The sequence below is a fragment of the Aotus nancymaae genome, unplaced genomic scaffold, assembly GCF_030222135.1.
Source record: "Aotus nancymaae isolate 86718 unplaced genomic scaffold, 86718_ANA_hifiasm-v0.15.2.pri h1tg000029l, whole genome shotgun sequence".
NCBI classification, from domain to species: domain Eukaryota; kingdom Metazoa; phylum Chordata; class Mammalia; order Primates; family Aotidae; genus Aotus; species Aotus nancymaae.
The window spans coordinates 24,662,394-24,678,215 of NW_026988442.1; the positions used below are offsets into that span (position 1 = coordinate 24,662,394).

General features: G+C 49.0%; 2 protein-coding genes across 2 annotated transcripts in view; one reads left to right on the forward strand and one right to left on the reverse strand.

Moving 5' to 3' along the window:
- Nucleotides 1–674: 674 nt before the first annotated feature.
- KCNS1 (potassium voltage-gated channel modifier subfamily S member 1) lies at nt 675–9,693 on the reverse strand. Its single transcript, XM_012467265.3, has 4 exons — nt 9,497–9,693; nt 7,788–7,866; nt 6,275–7,317; nt 675–3,686 (listed from the first exon to the last, which is right to left on the reverse strand). Exons 2-4 carry the CDS (start codon nt 7,861–7,863, stop codon nt 3,216–3,218), a joined length of 1,590 nt encoding a protein of 529 aa, XP_012322688.1. The 5' UTR covers nt 7,864–7,866; nt 9,497–9,693; the 3' UTR covers nt 675–3,215.
- The window catches only part of PI3 (peptidase inhibitor 3), a 50,712-nt gene continuing 42,766 nt past the window's right edge, over nt 7,877–15,822 (forward strand). The window contains exons 1-2 of the mRNA XM_012467268.2: nt 7,877–8,080; nt 14,251–14,299. The gene's annotated coding sequence lies outside the window, so the exon portion shown is untranslated. The remainder of the gene's footprint in view (nt 8,081–14,250; nt 14,300–15,822) is intronic.

Here is a 15,822-nt window from a genome sequence, read left to right on the forward strand (position 1 = left end):
CATGATTAAGTTAAGGATCTTGAGATCAGGTCATCTTGTATTATCCTGGTGGGCCTAAATGCCATCAAAAGTGTCCTTATAGACAGAGGCATTGGAAGATTTGACATACGCAGAAAGTGAGGTGATATTGAAGGCAGAGACTTGAGTGATGCAGCCACAGCCAAGTAAAGCCAAGAATGTTGGCAGCCACAACAAATTAGAAGAGAAAAGGAGAAGATTTCCCCCTAGAGCCTCCTGAGGGAGGATGGCCCTGCCGACACTTGATTTTGGATTTCTGGCCTCCATGACTGTCAGGGAATATGTTTCTACTGTTTTAAGCCATCAGGTTTGTCTGAATTTGTTACAGCAGCCACACTGGAAACTAATACATCTTCCAATAAATTCATTTTTTACTTAATGTCAGCTTCTGTTGCTTATACCCCCAAACTAATTGTTAACAGTTATTCATCATTTAATTATTTACTCTAAAATGACCCTTTTTGACCAAGTTTGTTCCAACTGAATTCCTGTCACTTGCAACCTGTTCGTGGCTGGCACAACCACAGTCAATGTCTGTGCCAAATCCAAGACTAGAGCCTGAGAATGTGGATTCCAAGTCACCCCAGATATTGGCCACCCTCTCCAATCACTCAGACAGCATGTCAGGAAGCCATCTCCATACAAGCAGAAACATGTCCTGGGGCCCAGCTCTTTATTTGCATAATGGTTTTCACTGATACATGGGAAGGGGAGCGAGTTGTTGCTTTTCTGCCAGGACCACCCATAGCCTCATGGTGAGCTCAGGCCAGATGATTCTCTCTCAAGCTTTTCCGACACCAGTATTAGGGACCTGTTTGTAGGGTCAGAAAATTTGGAAGCCATCTGGCTTCTTGGTGTGTTCAACAAGACCATAAGGGTGGTACATGCAGCCCTTCTGATCTGCCCCTAACCTGGGTTCAGCTGGGCCTAGATGTAAGGAGCTGAGTGTGCAGAAGGGCTGGTGTGCGGTGAATTCATGAGAGGCCCTTTCCTGCTTAGCTCCATGCTCTGTTCCAATCTGGAGACTCAGAATTCATGCATATGTAGGGGACCCACTATGTACTAGGCTCTGTATATGACACACACCTTTACGCATGCCATTCTCTCTGCTTGGAGTACTCTCCCCTGGAACCTCATTTGCGTAATTAGCAATTTATCATCTGAATGGAGGTTAGATTGTCACTTGCTCAGGAAAGCCTTCTCACTTTCTTGGGCAGTGTTCCCTGATACATATATACACCTATACTTAGTAGAGCTCACTGTGATGTATGTACGTGATTACTGCATTAGAGTCTATCTTCCCTACTAGTCAGTAAGCTTCATGAGTATGGGGATATATTTTTCCACCACTGTATTTCTTGAGACTAGTAAGCACTCCATAAGTCAGAGGCCAGTAAATCAGAGCGGCTGGGCATAACACAGCAGCATGTGTGTCTGTTTGTGGGTGGCAGCAGCAGGGGGACACTATGGGGAACCTGAGAGTGCATGCCTCATGCAAAGGCATTCAAATTCTTAAAATGTAATAAAAGTACTGTCAGGCTAAGCCAAAACATGACTGCAGGCCACACACGAAGCCTCCGTTTAAGACTCTTCCAATGGGTATTTGTTGAGTGAGTGAGCAAAGAACCTACAAGGAAGACACTGTAAAAACTTCAAGAACCAAGCAGGGACAGGGCAGGCAGAGCTGAACGTACCTTCTTTTCAGTCTTGTTCACACCTTTTTGAGGGCCAGGTCTCTCTCTGGCTATCTCCTCTTTCCCTTCTGTGCTTGGCACCCAGTGGGCTCTAGGCATTGGTTGATCTATTCAACATTTACTAAACACCTACTCTGTACCAAGCCGAGTTCAACCAAACAGTGTCTTCCATCTTGAGGCCCAGGTGATGGCACAGAGACAGCCACAGTCAGACAACAATAGCACAGTGCTGGGTGCTGTAGCCACAGTATGTGGAAAGGGCTACTGGACCGCCTCCTCTGACTTTCTCAGCAAGTGGAGAGAAGATTCGGCAGGTGAGCATGAGAGACATGCTCCCAGGAAGGATGGGGGGCTGGAGCTGGCTAGAAGGGACACAACTCTTGCATATGGGCCTGGATGGGTACTCTAGGCAGGGCTGGACGTCTGTGTGATGGGTAGAAAGGAACTGCCAAGGTCAGACTGGGGGGATCTGGGAAGCCAGTGTTCATACATGGCAGGCCTCTGCCACCAACATTTCAGAGCTGAGCTGGCTTTAAGTTAGAGACCCCTCTGCTCCACTTGGCTTTCATTCCCCTCTGGGTCACAGATTGTGACCATTTGACAGAAGGGCTAGAATCTGGACTTGAGGGCATGGATTGGACCACTTTACATAGCAGGTCCTGGCACAGCCAGGTCTAGATCTCAGGCCAGGGCTCCTTCAGATTGTCTTTCTCTCATATCAGCCCTGGGAGGAAGGTTGGAAGATTATTGCTTAGCAAATCTTCATTACCAGCTAAAGAGGCAAGTACAATACTATTGTGCTTCCTCCTAAGACTCATCCTCCTTCCTTCCAGGACTCATCTTTGAGAGCTAACTCCTGTTGGAAGCTCCTAGAAAAGAACCACAGCTGAGATCCAGAGCTCTTATATCCAAATCCCCTGTATGGACCTTTCCCTGGCTCTGAAAGCGATTTCTTACCTTGTGGATCAACTCTGGGGATTCACAAATCCCCAAAAACCACATACAAACATCGTGAGGGCAGAAGAAAGATGGAGTTGATGGAGCATTGCTCTGGGCCCACCAACAAGCCTACATCCCAAGCCTGACTCTGCCACTTCTAATGGTGTGACATCTGGGAAAGTCATTGTTCATCTCTTAGCCTCAGTTTCCTCATCTGTGAAGTGGGGATAATTCTCTTTCTCCAACACAGGGCCAAATATGACCTGGCTCATATGTAGGAGGTGCTCAGGAATAATTAGCATCCTTCCAACTTCCTCCCCCTGGCTCATGCCTGCTTCATGGATGGCTTGGAGGCAGGCTTACAAAGCTTTCTGAGTTGCTCGCAGAATCACAGAATCTAGGGTAGCACTGTCCCACCCTGGGCCTTTGGAGGAAGGAATGCAGCTTTTAAATCTCATTTCTCAGGACAGCGTGAGTGATCCTGAGAGGCTCACTACCATTTAAGAACTTTAGCTGGGGAGGAGTCCCTGTAGGGGCATGGCAGGGGGTCACGGATCCCTGGTTTTAATACATCTGAGAGTGTGGAGGCTCACTGGGGACCTGGGTCTCTAGATCTGCAGACCGTCCCTCCTGAGAAGTCTCTCGGGATGTCTCCAGTGATGCCTCCGACACCCCATCAACGCTGCTCAGCAAGTCCTCAAACTCCTGGTGGTTGCTGTTGCGCACAGCTGCCTCCAGAGCCTTCTGGCGCCGGTAGAAGTGGGAGAACTTGTTGAAGATGATGGTGATGGGGAGCGCAACCACCAGGATGCCCCCTAGGATACAGCCTGAGGCTGCCAGCTTGCCAGCCACTGTCACTGGCACCACATCCCCATAGCCCACGGTGGTCATGCTCACTGTGCCCCACCACCAGCAGGCCGGGATGGTGTCAAAGCCCACGTGCTCCTCCTTTTCAGCTGTGTAGGCCACGCCAGAGAATACTGACACACCCACGGCCAGGTACAGCAGCAAGATGCCCACCTCACGGTAGCTGTGCTGAAAAAGAACATAGAAATCCAAGTCAGAGCGGATGGGCTTAGAGCCCTGGTATTAGGCATATGGGGAAACTGAGGCCCAGAGAGTATAAGGGACAGGTCCAAAGTCACGGAGAAAGATAGAGCTGGTGCCAAGACCCAGGTACCCTGACTCCAAACTAAGATCTTTCAACTATAGTTGGCAGCAAAACTCTCTGGTATTGAGCACAGGCCTAATTTCTGTTGTCCAAGGTATCTGCTAGGATACAGCTGTTTTTTCTAACTCGGGGGTTACTGGTGGCACAACAGCCAGGGAATGAAGAGCTTGTGATTTTTACACTATTGCAGAACCAAGAGAACCACAGTTTATATTCCACCATGCAAAGAGTTGGTTTCATGTATTTTTGACTGGTCTGAAAAGTATCAAAATATCTTTTGCTCCTCAAGGAAGCTGAGAGGACATAAGTTGTGGGCCACCCACAGAATTCACTTTCCTATGGCCGTGTATGTTTGCTTTGTCCCTGAGGCCAACCTCTAGGGCAGTGATTCTCAAACAGGGTAGTCTTACCCCCCACAGAGGGACATTTGGCAATGTCTGGCGACATTTTTGCTTGTTGCAACTGGGACAGGTGTGCTACTGTACTTTAGTGGGTAAAGGCCAAGGATGCTGCTAAACATCCTAAAATGTACAGGGCCGCTCCCACGTCAAAGAATTATCTGGTCCCAAATGTATATGATGCAAGGCTGAGAGCCCCTACTCTAGAGCAGAGTCTCTCCAACTTTAATACCTGGAGGAATCATGCAGGGTTCCTGGCAGAACCCAATAGTCTGAGGTAGGGCCAGAGAATCTAAATGTCTAGGAAGCTTCCAAGTGATGAGAAAGCTGCTGATGGTCAAGGGCCTCACTTTGAGTAGCAAGGCTCTCATTTGGAGTATTTACACCTGCATCTTAGACCCTGGCAGCCCTGATCAATAATACTCTTCTCCCCAACTGAAGACAAAGCTAGTCAGACCCTGGCTCTGCATGGAGGAGGCAGGGCAGCGTTCTGGGGCACAGGGATCTTCCCTGGGGAGATGCTGAGCTCAGGGGGTCTGGCAAATGGAATTTCTTGTATCTGCCCAGTGCCCTACGATTCTGCCTAGGTCATCTGCCAGCACCCAGTCTTCTCCTGGCTGCCCTGTCTTGAGGACATGCAAGAGGCTGTACTAAGCCATGGGTGGAAGGGATCTTTTAGCATCATCTGGGGATTATCAGCAGGGTTGCATGGAGCTTTAGGAGAAAGAGCATGAGGTGCTGGAGCCAGGCACAGCTGAGTTCTTCTCTGGGCTCTACTGCTTATTGAGAAACTTCCAACAAGCACTGTCACCTCTTGGAGCGTCAGTTTCCACATCTGCAAAGTAGTGACAATAACACCCCTATTTAAACCTCTCATGAGCTCTCCTATACCCTCAGGACTAAGTCCAAAATCGGGTCAACACTTCATGGCCCTGCAGTACCCTGCCCCACTCACCTCTTCAATCTCATCTCTGGGAATCCCCTTCCCTCCATGTCCCCCTCCCGGCATTCGTCCTGCTCTCTCTCCAGGGCTTGGCACACACTGTTCGCCTTGCCTCCCTCTTCAAACCAGGCTAATTTCACCCCCTTAAGTGCAAGCTTGCAAGGGCAGTGATTCATCCCCAGTGCAGCACCTGGCACAGGGAGGATGCTCAGTAAATTGAAACCAGGCTTTAAAGAACCAACCCTCCAACCTCAGCTTCTTCATCTACAGGAAGAAAATAACTAATAGCATCTTCCTGAGGAAGTTCTCCTAAGAACTAAATTGATAATGGATGTGAAATTAGCACAGATTTAGTGCTCAGTAAGTGTTAGCTCCTTGGGCTACTTCTAGACTTTACCTATTAAGAGTGACCTATGACTATCAGAGCCCCAGATAATGCCAGAAGAAAGGCTCTAGTGGAAAGCCAGTTAGCATCCTGCTTTGCTGATCTTTGTGCTAGATATTGTGATCTTTGTCTTTTTTCTTTGTTTTGAAAAAGAAAGACAAAGCTATGCAGTTTTCTCCCCAGGAAATAGAGATAATGGTAAGCCTTTTTTTTTTTTTTTTTTTTGACAGAGTCTCCTTTTGACACGACCCCCGCCCCCTGTCCCCTGGAGTGCAGTGGCCTGATCTTCGCTCACTGCAACTTTCGCTTCACGGGTTCAAGCGATTCTCTAGCCTCAGCCTCCCAGGTAGCTGGGATTACAGGCGCTCGCCACCAAGCCCAGCTAGTTTTTGTATTTTTAATAGAGACGGCGTTTCGCTATGTTGGCCAGGCTGCTCTCGAACTCCTGACCTCAGGTGCTTCGCCCACCTCGGCCTCCCAAAGTGCTGGGATTACAGGCATGAGCCACCGCACCCGGCCACGGTAAGCCCTTCTTTACAGGGCTGTTGGGATGTTCAGACTGCATGTGAAACATACGCCTGGTGTCCAGCCCTGTGCCTGGCATAAAGGACAGTGTCTCAGTTCAACGACGCCTGGACTCGGCAGGCTTGTAAGTTCACCTGCTAACCTGCCAGGTGGCTACACTCGCCTATCCCTCACCCCCCAACCTGGCCTCAGAGGCCCTACCTTGAGCGTGGCGCCCAGTGAGCGCAGCCCGGTGGAGTGGCGCGCCAACTTGAGAACGCGGAAGATGCGCATGAGGCGGAACACCTGCACCACCTTGCCCAGATGGCCGAACTCCTTGCCGCCCGTGCCGCCGTGGTCGCCCAATGCCGCACCAGCCAGCAGCGTGAGATAAAAGGGCAGCACAGACACAATGTCGATGAGGTTGAGCGGGTGGCAGAAGAAGTTGCGCGTGCTGGGCGCCAGCAGGAGGCGTGACGACACCTCGAAGCTGAACCAGGCGATGCAGAAGTACTCGAGGCGTCGCAGCACCGGATCGTCGCGCACGCCTTCCGCGCTGCGGCCTGCGGCCACCGCAGCCACAGCTGCCGCCGCCTCGCGGGCCTGGTACTCGGGCAGGCTGTGGATGCACATGGCGGCGATGGAGGCGAGCACCACGCTGATGGAGACGCAGCTGAAGAGCTTGCTGGGCAGCGAGTAGCCCGGGTTCTCCATGGTCAGCCAGAGGCGGCGGCGCAGGCGGCCACAGCGTGCCGCGCCATAGCGCGCGAGCTCTCGCTGCACGTCGGAGATCTCGTCGGGGCACGGGTCCACGCTGCTAGGCGTGTCGCTGTCTTCGTCCCAGGCGCGCGGCCGGGTCACCCGCCTCTCCAGGTAGCGCGCGCGGCAGCACGCGGCCAGCGCGTTCTCGCCCAGGCCCCAGTAGTCGGCCTCCTGGCCGAAGGCGAAGACGCACAGCTCGTCGAGCACGTGCAGGTGGCCGGTGCGGTAGAAGTGCAGCAGGCCCAGGAAGAAGCCCGGGTGCCGGTCGAAGTAGAACTCGCGCGCCGCCGCGTCGTAGTCGTCGCACAGTCGCCGTGCCTGCTCCTCCGACGCCGCGGCCTGCAGGCGGCCCAGCCGCGTTCCCGGGAAGCGCGCCAGGGCGCGCGCACTCAGCAGCCGCCGCACGCCGCCCACGTTCACGCGCAGCGCCTCGTCGCTCCGCCGCCAGCGGATCCCAGTGTCGGGGCTCGGGGACTCGCACACCGTGGCTTCATTGCTCCTCCCTGCGGACACCAGAAAGGCGCGCTGAGGAGTTCCCGGGCTTCACTTCCAGGAAGACCAGGTTAAAATCCCCTCCTCCATCCAACCAGCTGAGGACTGTTGGAGGCTCTGTGTGAAGCACCTGGTAATTAGGCGGTGCTCAGTAGATATCAGCTGCCCTCTGAACTCAGAGTCAGGCCTGGGTTTGACTATCCTTCATCTCCTAACACGGGGACTTTGGCCAAATCACTGACCCACCCCACCCCCCATTTCACTTTTCTCCTTTGGGAAATAAATGCTGAGATCTACCTGGAAGGATGTGAAAGCGATGGAATCGCAGGATGTTCTGGCACCCAGTGGGTGCTCATATAGGCTGTCTCCTTTTCCAGTACAAACTTGGATGTATTTACAACAGAGGTCTGCTGTGGGATCTTGGGCCCGCCAGCCTCAGAACCTGTTTCTTCTTCTGCAAAATGAAAATCGTAACACTCACCTCCTAGGGGTGTTGGGAGCGTCACTTTAGGCCGGTGGTTCTCATAGCGTGTTCCCCGGACTAGCAGCATCAGCATCAGCTGGGAATTTGTCAAAGATGCAAATTATCGGCCTGCCATCGATTTACTGAATCAGGAACTCTAAGGGTGGGGTCCAGCAGTCTGTGTTCTAACAAGGTTGGAAAGTGATTCAGATATATGGTCAAGTTTGAGAGCTCCTGGTTTAGATTATATAAAGCATCTGTAGAGTCAGCCAGGCCTGACCTTGAACCTTGGCTCTCTTGTGTCATCTTAGGTAAGTCACATCACTTATCTGAGCCTCTGTCAAATGGAGATAAAAATATTCATCTTAAAGTGTGGTTATGAAGATTAAATGACCTAATGTCTTTCTTGGGCTTGGCTCACAGAAGGAATTTAATAAGTTATCCACTGGTGCCACTATCTTCTGGAGTCAGACAAACCTGGGTTTATCTCCACCCCTGATTTATTCTCCAGGTCTCAATTTCCTGCACAACGTAGACAATAGCGCCTACCTCCTGGGATTGCTGGAGGATTAAGGTAGATTATGGAAAGTGCTCAGCCTTAGTGGATACTCAGGAAGGATTTAGGTCCTTCCACTACCCACTGATTCCTGGCTCTGCTGGAACTGGGGGCTAGTGACACCTTCTCATCATTGGCAATCTCATTCGCACTATGGGTTCAGTAATGCCTAGACTAGAGATTAAATGTGTGCAAAGCACCTGGGCTTGGCGGTAAATAGAGTTGGGGTTCCATCCTTAGCTCTGTCACTTGTGTGACCTCAGGCCAGTCTCCTTCCCACTGGGTTTTTATCCCTCTAGAATGGGGATAATGTTGCTTTGGATGAATTATTATTGTGGTATATGTTCAAAGCCCCAGGAAAACTGTAGGTGCTCAATAAATGTTAATCCTTCCCTCTGGTCAGACCTGGGTCTGCCACTGACTAGCTGCTGACCTTGAGTTCATGCGTTGCCCTCTCTGGGCTTGTGTCCCTGTCTGAGGAACCGGGTAACATCACACTTTCCATGAGAGGCTTAGAGGATTAAATGATGCAAGATGTTATCGGCAGCACGGTCCCTGGCACATAATCAATGCACAAAAACGTGCGACGTAGCTCCACTCCCACCTCCACTTGGATCTCCACCTGCATTTGGCATCAAAAATGAAATTTCTCATCCAGTTCCATCACCCATTAGAAGTATGATATTGGGCAAATCCCTTCATCTATCTAGAACTCACTTTCCTGCTCTACGAAATGGGATAAATAATTCAACAAACATTTCCTGACAAGAATCTGAATATCAGTAAGAAAGATTAAGTGACTTGTTCAAAATCACCCAGCCAGTCCATGGCACTGCTAAGGTCGGAGACCTGGCTTTTTTATTTAATTGTCTCTCCACACACTTATTTTGAGCACCTTCTACCTGCTGGTCACTTCTCTGGGCTCCGTGCACACCTCACTCAGTTTAATCCCTGCACCAACCCTGCCAAGGAGGTTTTCTAACCCCATTTTACAGATGAGCAAGCAGGACCAGCCAGGGTCTCCAAAGCGTGGCCACCCCACACTGCTTCCTTCTTAGGGGAGTCTCTTGGAGGAGGCAAGAGCACCAGGAGCCCCAGGCAGCCCCGCCTCCCACTCTGGCCGCCCGGGACCGTCCCGGGACCACGCCCCTCCCCAAAGGAGGCCCCTTACCTGTCGTGGCACCTGCCAGGTGCCGCGTGTGTCTGTCCCAAAGGTACCGAGGCTGGGAGCCGCTGGCTATACTCGGTCTCGCCTCTGCCCCGCCGAGCCTCCTGCTGCAGGAGGCCCCGCTGCCCCCTCCTTCCTTCTTCCTTGCCTGTCCCCCGCGGCTGAAGGCCGCATCGATCGCTGCCGGGGGAAGGAGTGAGGCCGCTGGCGGCCGGAGGCGGCGGTTTCTATTCCTGACTCTGTTGGGGAGGGTGATGGTGTCTGGAGACTGGGGCTAACAGCAAGGGCATCCTCCCGAGTCACGGTCCCGGGAAGGAGGGGTCATTTAGGGCATGAGGATTCCCCCTAGAGAGGGATTTCAGCAGAAACTAAAATTCTCTGGCAAAGGAACAACAGTAATCATGATTTGCTTAATTGAGTGTTTAGTATGTGCCAGGCTAGTTCATCTGCTGCAAGTGATTGATCTCAGTTATTCCTGGCACACACTTGACAGGGCCAGGATCTTATGTCCCCCATTTTAGGTGTGAGCTCCAGTCACTTTCTCAGGCTGCGGGCATCTGAGTTAGGGAGCGTAGAAGGTGGCCTCATCTCCCTCGGAGCCCCGGGCTCTTCCTAGCTGAGCTGTGAAGCTTGAAACGCTCATTTTACCCCCTGAGGCAAAGTGTCCTTACCTGCCACAGGTTCCTGATTCCCACCTGCCAAGTGGGTTGTGAGGGCAAAGAACATGTGCCAAAGAGCTTTGTAGAGGTTGCAAAATCCCCACAAATGTACCTATTGTGTGGCTACTGTGTGCCTGGTTGGGGAGAGGCTACTGGAGACTAGGGCTTGGATAGGAGCCTTTGCAAATATTGTTATTAATAATAATGATAGTTACCAACATTTATTGAGTACTTACCTTGGGCCAAGCATAGACCTCAGTCTCACTCAAACTGCAAATTTATCTGCAGGGTAGGTGCTATTATTATTCCTATCTCTAAGGTAAGAAATGCTTTGAGAGGTGTGGTGACTTGCCAGAGGTTTCACGGCTGACTTCTGAGTCCTCTAGGCCAGCACTGTCCAATAGATATAGTGTGAGCCACATATATAATTTTATTTTATTTTTTATTTTTTGAGATGGAGTCTCACGCACTCTGTTGCCCAGGCTGGAGTGCAGCGGCACCATCTTGGCTCACTGCAACCTCCACCTCCCGGGTTCAAGCAATTCTCCAGCCTCAGTTTCCTGAGCAGCTGGGATTATAGGCATGCACCACCACACCTGGATAATTTTTGTATTTTTAGTAGAGAAGGGTTTCACCATGTTGGCCAGGCTGGTCTTGAACTCCTGGCCTCAAATGTTCCACCTGCCTCAGCCTCCCAAAATGCTGGGATTACAGGCATGTGACACTGTGCCTGGCTCACATATATACTTTTCAATTTCTGATTGCAACATTTTAAATAAGTAAAAAACAGGTGAAATTACAGTTACCCCTTGAACAGTAGGGGTTAGGGGAACCACTCCTCCATGCATAGAAAATTGGAGTATAACTTTTGACTCCCCTGAAACTTAAATACTAATAACCTACTGTTCACCAGAAACCTTATCAATAACATAAAGTCGATTAACACATAAATAAAGTAGTATTTACATATGTCATAGGAGTTCATGACACATCTAACTTTTTATTAACGCTTTTGATATTTCTAGGCTATATGGTTCATCTTCAAGTTTTTTCAAATTGTTACAAATCTCCAAAAATTTTCCAATGTATTTATTGGAAAAAATCTGTATATAAGTGGACACTTGCAGTTCAAATCCATGTTGTTTCAGGATCAACTGTATTTTTAGTGATTTATTAAATCCAAAATATTATAATTTCAGCACTGGAATCAGTAAATAAATTATTGAGGTAATTCACATTTTCTTTTTTTTGTACTGTCTCTAAAATCCAGTGTACTAATTTTTTTAATTGCTAAATAACAAGTTGCCACAATTTAGTAGCTTAAAACAATACAAACTGATGATCTCATAGTTTCTATAGGTCTGAAGTCTGGGCATGGCATGGCTGGATCCTCAGGGTCTCATCAGGTTGAAGCCAAGGTGTTGGCCAGGGTTGAGGTTCTCATGTGAGCTTCAGAGTTTTCTTCCAAGCTCACAGATTGTTGGCAGAATTCATTTCCTTGTGGTTATAGGACTGAGGTCTCTCTTCCTGCTAGTTGTCTGCTGGTGATCAATCTCAGCTTCTAGAAGTTGTTTACAGCTCCTGCCCCATAGGCAGTTCATAGCATGAATGCTTGCTTGCTTTTAGGCACACAAGACTGCTGAATTCCTCTCCTGTAACCAGTCAGAGAAAAACTCTTTTTTTAAAACTCTCACCTAATTAGGCCAGGCCCACCCAGGGCAATCTGCTTTCTGCCATATAACACCCATTCACAGGTTCCACTTGCACTTAAAGAGGAGGAGATTATACAGGGATGAGGATCGCTGGAAGGAGTGCCTTCCACGTTCACCTATAGCAAATCTCAGTTTGGACTAGTCACAGTATATGTGCTCAGTAGCCACATGTGATTCATGGCTGCCATGTTAGCACAGCTCTAGGCTGTGCCACTTTAGTTTTTCCCTCAAAAGAAGAAGTTAGAGCAGAAAGTTGCTTAGTAAGCATCTTGCCCAATTCCTTCATTTGACCAACAGGGAAACTGAGGCAGATATGCAGAGAAACAGGTCTCCTATTTCCTGACCTAAGAGTTTGTCTGCAGCCTTCACTACCACTCAAGACTCAGGAGTTTTTCCTGGAGCTGAAGAGAGGGTTTCCAAAACAGAAAAGACAGACCTATTTACCAAGGGCAGAAAAGAATGAAACCAGGATCTGGTTTCATCCCAGATTACATAGTGAGAGGTAAACAAAGTTTTGGTGGAATTTGTGAGCCACAAGAGTGGGAAGATGGGTATTATGGGTGGGAAGAATGGGGTAGTCCTGTCCTTCATGTGCCATGGATGGGCTGTCCCCCAGATTCTCCCTCACTCCCTGGCCAGGATTAGCCATTCAAATCCATGGGGTTTTACCTTCAGCATAACCTTGATGTTGCAGAAAATACAGAAATTTTTGGGATGAAGTAGACCCGGATGTGACAGGCATCTTCTAAGTCTCCCAGTGATGTCTGCCTCCTGGTGTTCATGCCCTTGTGCAATCTCCTCCCCTTGTGTGTGGGCAGGCCTTATTGATTTGCTTCTAAAGAACAGAATATAGCAAAGGTGATGGGATGTCGATTCTCTGATTAGGTTGCTTAAGGTTGTGACTTCCAGCTGGCTTTGATGAAGCAAATTGCCATGCGGGAAAGGTAAGGAAATGAGGGTGACTTCCAGCCAACAACCAGCCAGGAGCTGTGGTATTCAGTCCATTAGTCCTCAAGGAACTGACATTCTGCCAACAACCCTGAGAATTTGAAAGTGGATCCTTCTTTAACAGGCTCAGATGAGACTCCCACCATGGCCGACCCCTGGAGTGCACTCTTGTGAAGCAGAGAAATGGAAGCAGAAGACCTAGTTAAGCTGTGCCCAGGTTCTTGACCCATAGAAACCATAAGATAGTAAATGTGTGTTGCTTTAAGCTGCTACATTTGTGAAAACTTGTTACACAGCAGTAGATAATGAACACACTACCTTTGAATCCTGCCTTTGCCACTAAACTGCGGTGTGACTTTGGGCCAAGCATTTCTCTTGGATCCTTATCTTCTTCATCTGTAAAATGGGACCTTTCAGGACTGAGATGAGGATTAGCACATGGAGTTCCCTCTCCATGAACAATTCTTCCTGCCCTTTCTTTACCCTGCCTATCAGTTAGAATTTAATTTAGCTGCAGGAACAGAAACAGAATTGCAGTGACTTCACTAGAGAAGAGTTTACTTTTTTTTTTGGCAGGCCAAGGTAGGTGCAGCTGCTCATGAATGTCACTGAAGACTCAGGCTCTTTGTCACTTCCTCCTCCACCATTCTGATGTGACTCATTTGTGCCCACAGCTCCTCTGGGATCCTTTACACTTTTGTGCACACAGGCTCCCAGTATGTTTTGCCTCCTGACAGCTGGTATCTGGGGCTTCCCAGAGGCTGCCAGAGCCTGCTATGGCTCCACACAGGAAGAACCTGCGGTACCTGAGAATGTATGTGCTCCATCTATGCCTGTTTCTAGAACTGCCCTGTGGAACTTCACTGGATTTCACATCATCACTGGCTGCTTCTCTTCCTGGTGAACTTCCGCACTCCTATACCCATTTTTTTCTGGAAACATTTCCAAAGCATCCCCATCATATGATTCTTCATCTTACGGTTTATTTTGGGGGAACCCAACTAAGACAATCCTCAAGGACACCAGATGGCTGTTTAGTGGCAGCAGCCATTTTCCAGGAAGGACACAGGGTAAATGGATGATGGACAAAAGGCCAAGTCCATCTCCTTAGGAAAACCATAGCTTGCCAGGAAGTTCCTCCTAGTAGATTTTCCTTACTTCTGATTGGCCAGTCTTGGGTCACATGATTGTCATTAGCTGCAAGGGAGCTTGGAGAGGAAACATATTGTTTTAATTTTAATTTACCTTTAAAATTGAAGTATACTGTTGGCATGGTAAAGTGCACACATGTTAAGTTATAGCTGAATTTTCCTCCTGATGCCTTTGAGGAAAGAAACCTAGGGCAATCAGCTATGTGCCAATAGGCTTGGGTTCCAGTTGTCTAGAATTAAGTCTGGTCACTTCACCTTCTTGGGTCTTTGTGTTCTTCATTTTTCAGATGTGGACATTGAATCTTAAGAGCTGGGAAGAATCTTCAAAGACCAATTGTAAGTAATTAGTGTAGTCAGTAGGGATGTAAAGTTTATGGTTAGGCTGCTTGGGGTTGAATCCCAGCTCCAGTACTTATAAGTGAGACAACTTGGCCAAAGTAACCTCTTTGTGCTTCAGTTTCTTCATGTGTGAAATGGGGAAGAATAATCCTACCTGATAAGGATATGAGGATTTCATGAGCTTGTACAAGATTATACATGTCAAATGATTAAAATGATACCTGGTGCGTGGCACGTGATCTGTAATTGTTAGCTGTTGCTGCCTTTATGACTCTCGAGAGAGGAATATGGTATGGTTTAATCCTGGCTGTATCGTCCTTCAGCTGGGGGTCTTGGGCAAGTCACTTATCTCATAGCCGCTATTTCTTCACTGTCAAATGGGAATAGCCTTTCTTGGGACTATGGGTGGATGAATGAAATGATGTTTGAAAGTGGGAGGTCTACGGTAGACTTTCATTACAGACTAACAACCAGATCTGAATTAGTCAAGCTCTTACTGTGATACATCTGTGAAAAACAACCCTTGAATCTCTGTGTCTTCTTACTATAAATATTTATTTCTCTTTAGCAAGTTTGAGGCTTGGCTGGAACGGCTCAGTTCAGGGTTGCCCCGTGTGTCCCTCCAGCAAGACAAGTGGCTCTAGGCAAGCTCTTTTCATGGCAGAGGGCGGAAACTCCAAGAAGGGTGGGGGCTGGGTGCGGTGGTTCATGCATGTAATCCCAGCACTTTGGGAGGCCCAGGAGGGCAGATCACCTGAGGTCAGGAGTTCCAGACCAGCCTGGCCAACATGGTAAAACCCCGTCTCTAATAAAAATAAAAAAATTAGCCGGGTGTAATGGTGGGTGCTTGTAATCCCAGCTACTCAGGAGGCTAAGGCAGGAGAATCACTGAACCTGGGACGTGGAGGTTGCAGTGAGCTGAGATCGTGCCACTGCACGAAGAAGAAGGGTGATGTTTTGTCTGTTTTGTTTTGAAATAGACTATGCTGTCACTGCCACCCACATCCCATTAGCCAGAGCAGGTTTCCTCACCAAGCCCAAGTCACTGGGGCAGGATGTGACTCCCCCCGAGGGAAGCCATGATAAGCATGGGGTGGGGAGGGGAAAGGGACAATTGTGGGTACATAATCCAATCTACCATATTATCTGTGTTAACTATCTGAAACTATATGTGATGGGGAAACTGAGGCCCAGAAAGAGGAAGAGAAATATCCAAGGTCTCTCAGGGTCAGTGACTCCCAGATAGTTCCGCTTCCCCTCTCCAAAACCTTAGTCTATATCCATGTATAGTTGGCATTTGGTACTTTAAGTCAATAATTTGAGCATTTGAATCCCATGAGAAGGACAAGGGGGATGAGGAAGTAGAATTCCTTCCATCTTCCAACGGGGCAAACAGAAGCCCAGAGTGCAGAAGGATGCACCTGTCATCACACTGCAAGGTCAAGAGAACAGGGAAAGGAGACAAAGGATTCCCAGGTTTGCCTCCACAGTAGACCTCCCAGACCCTCAGCCTTGTGCTG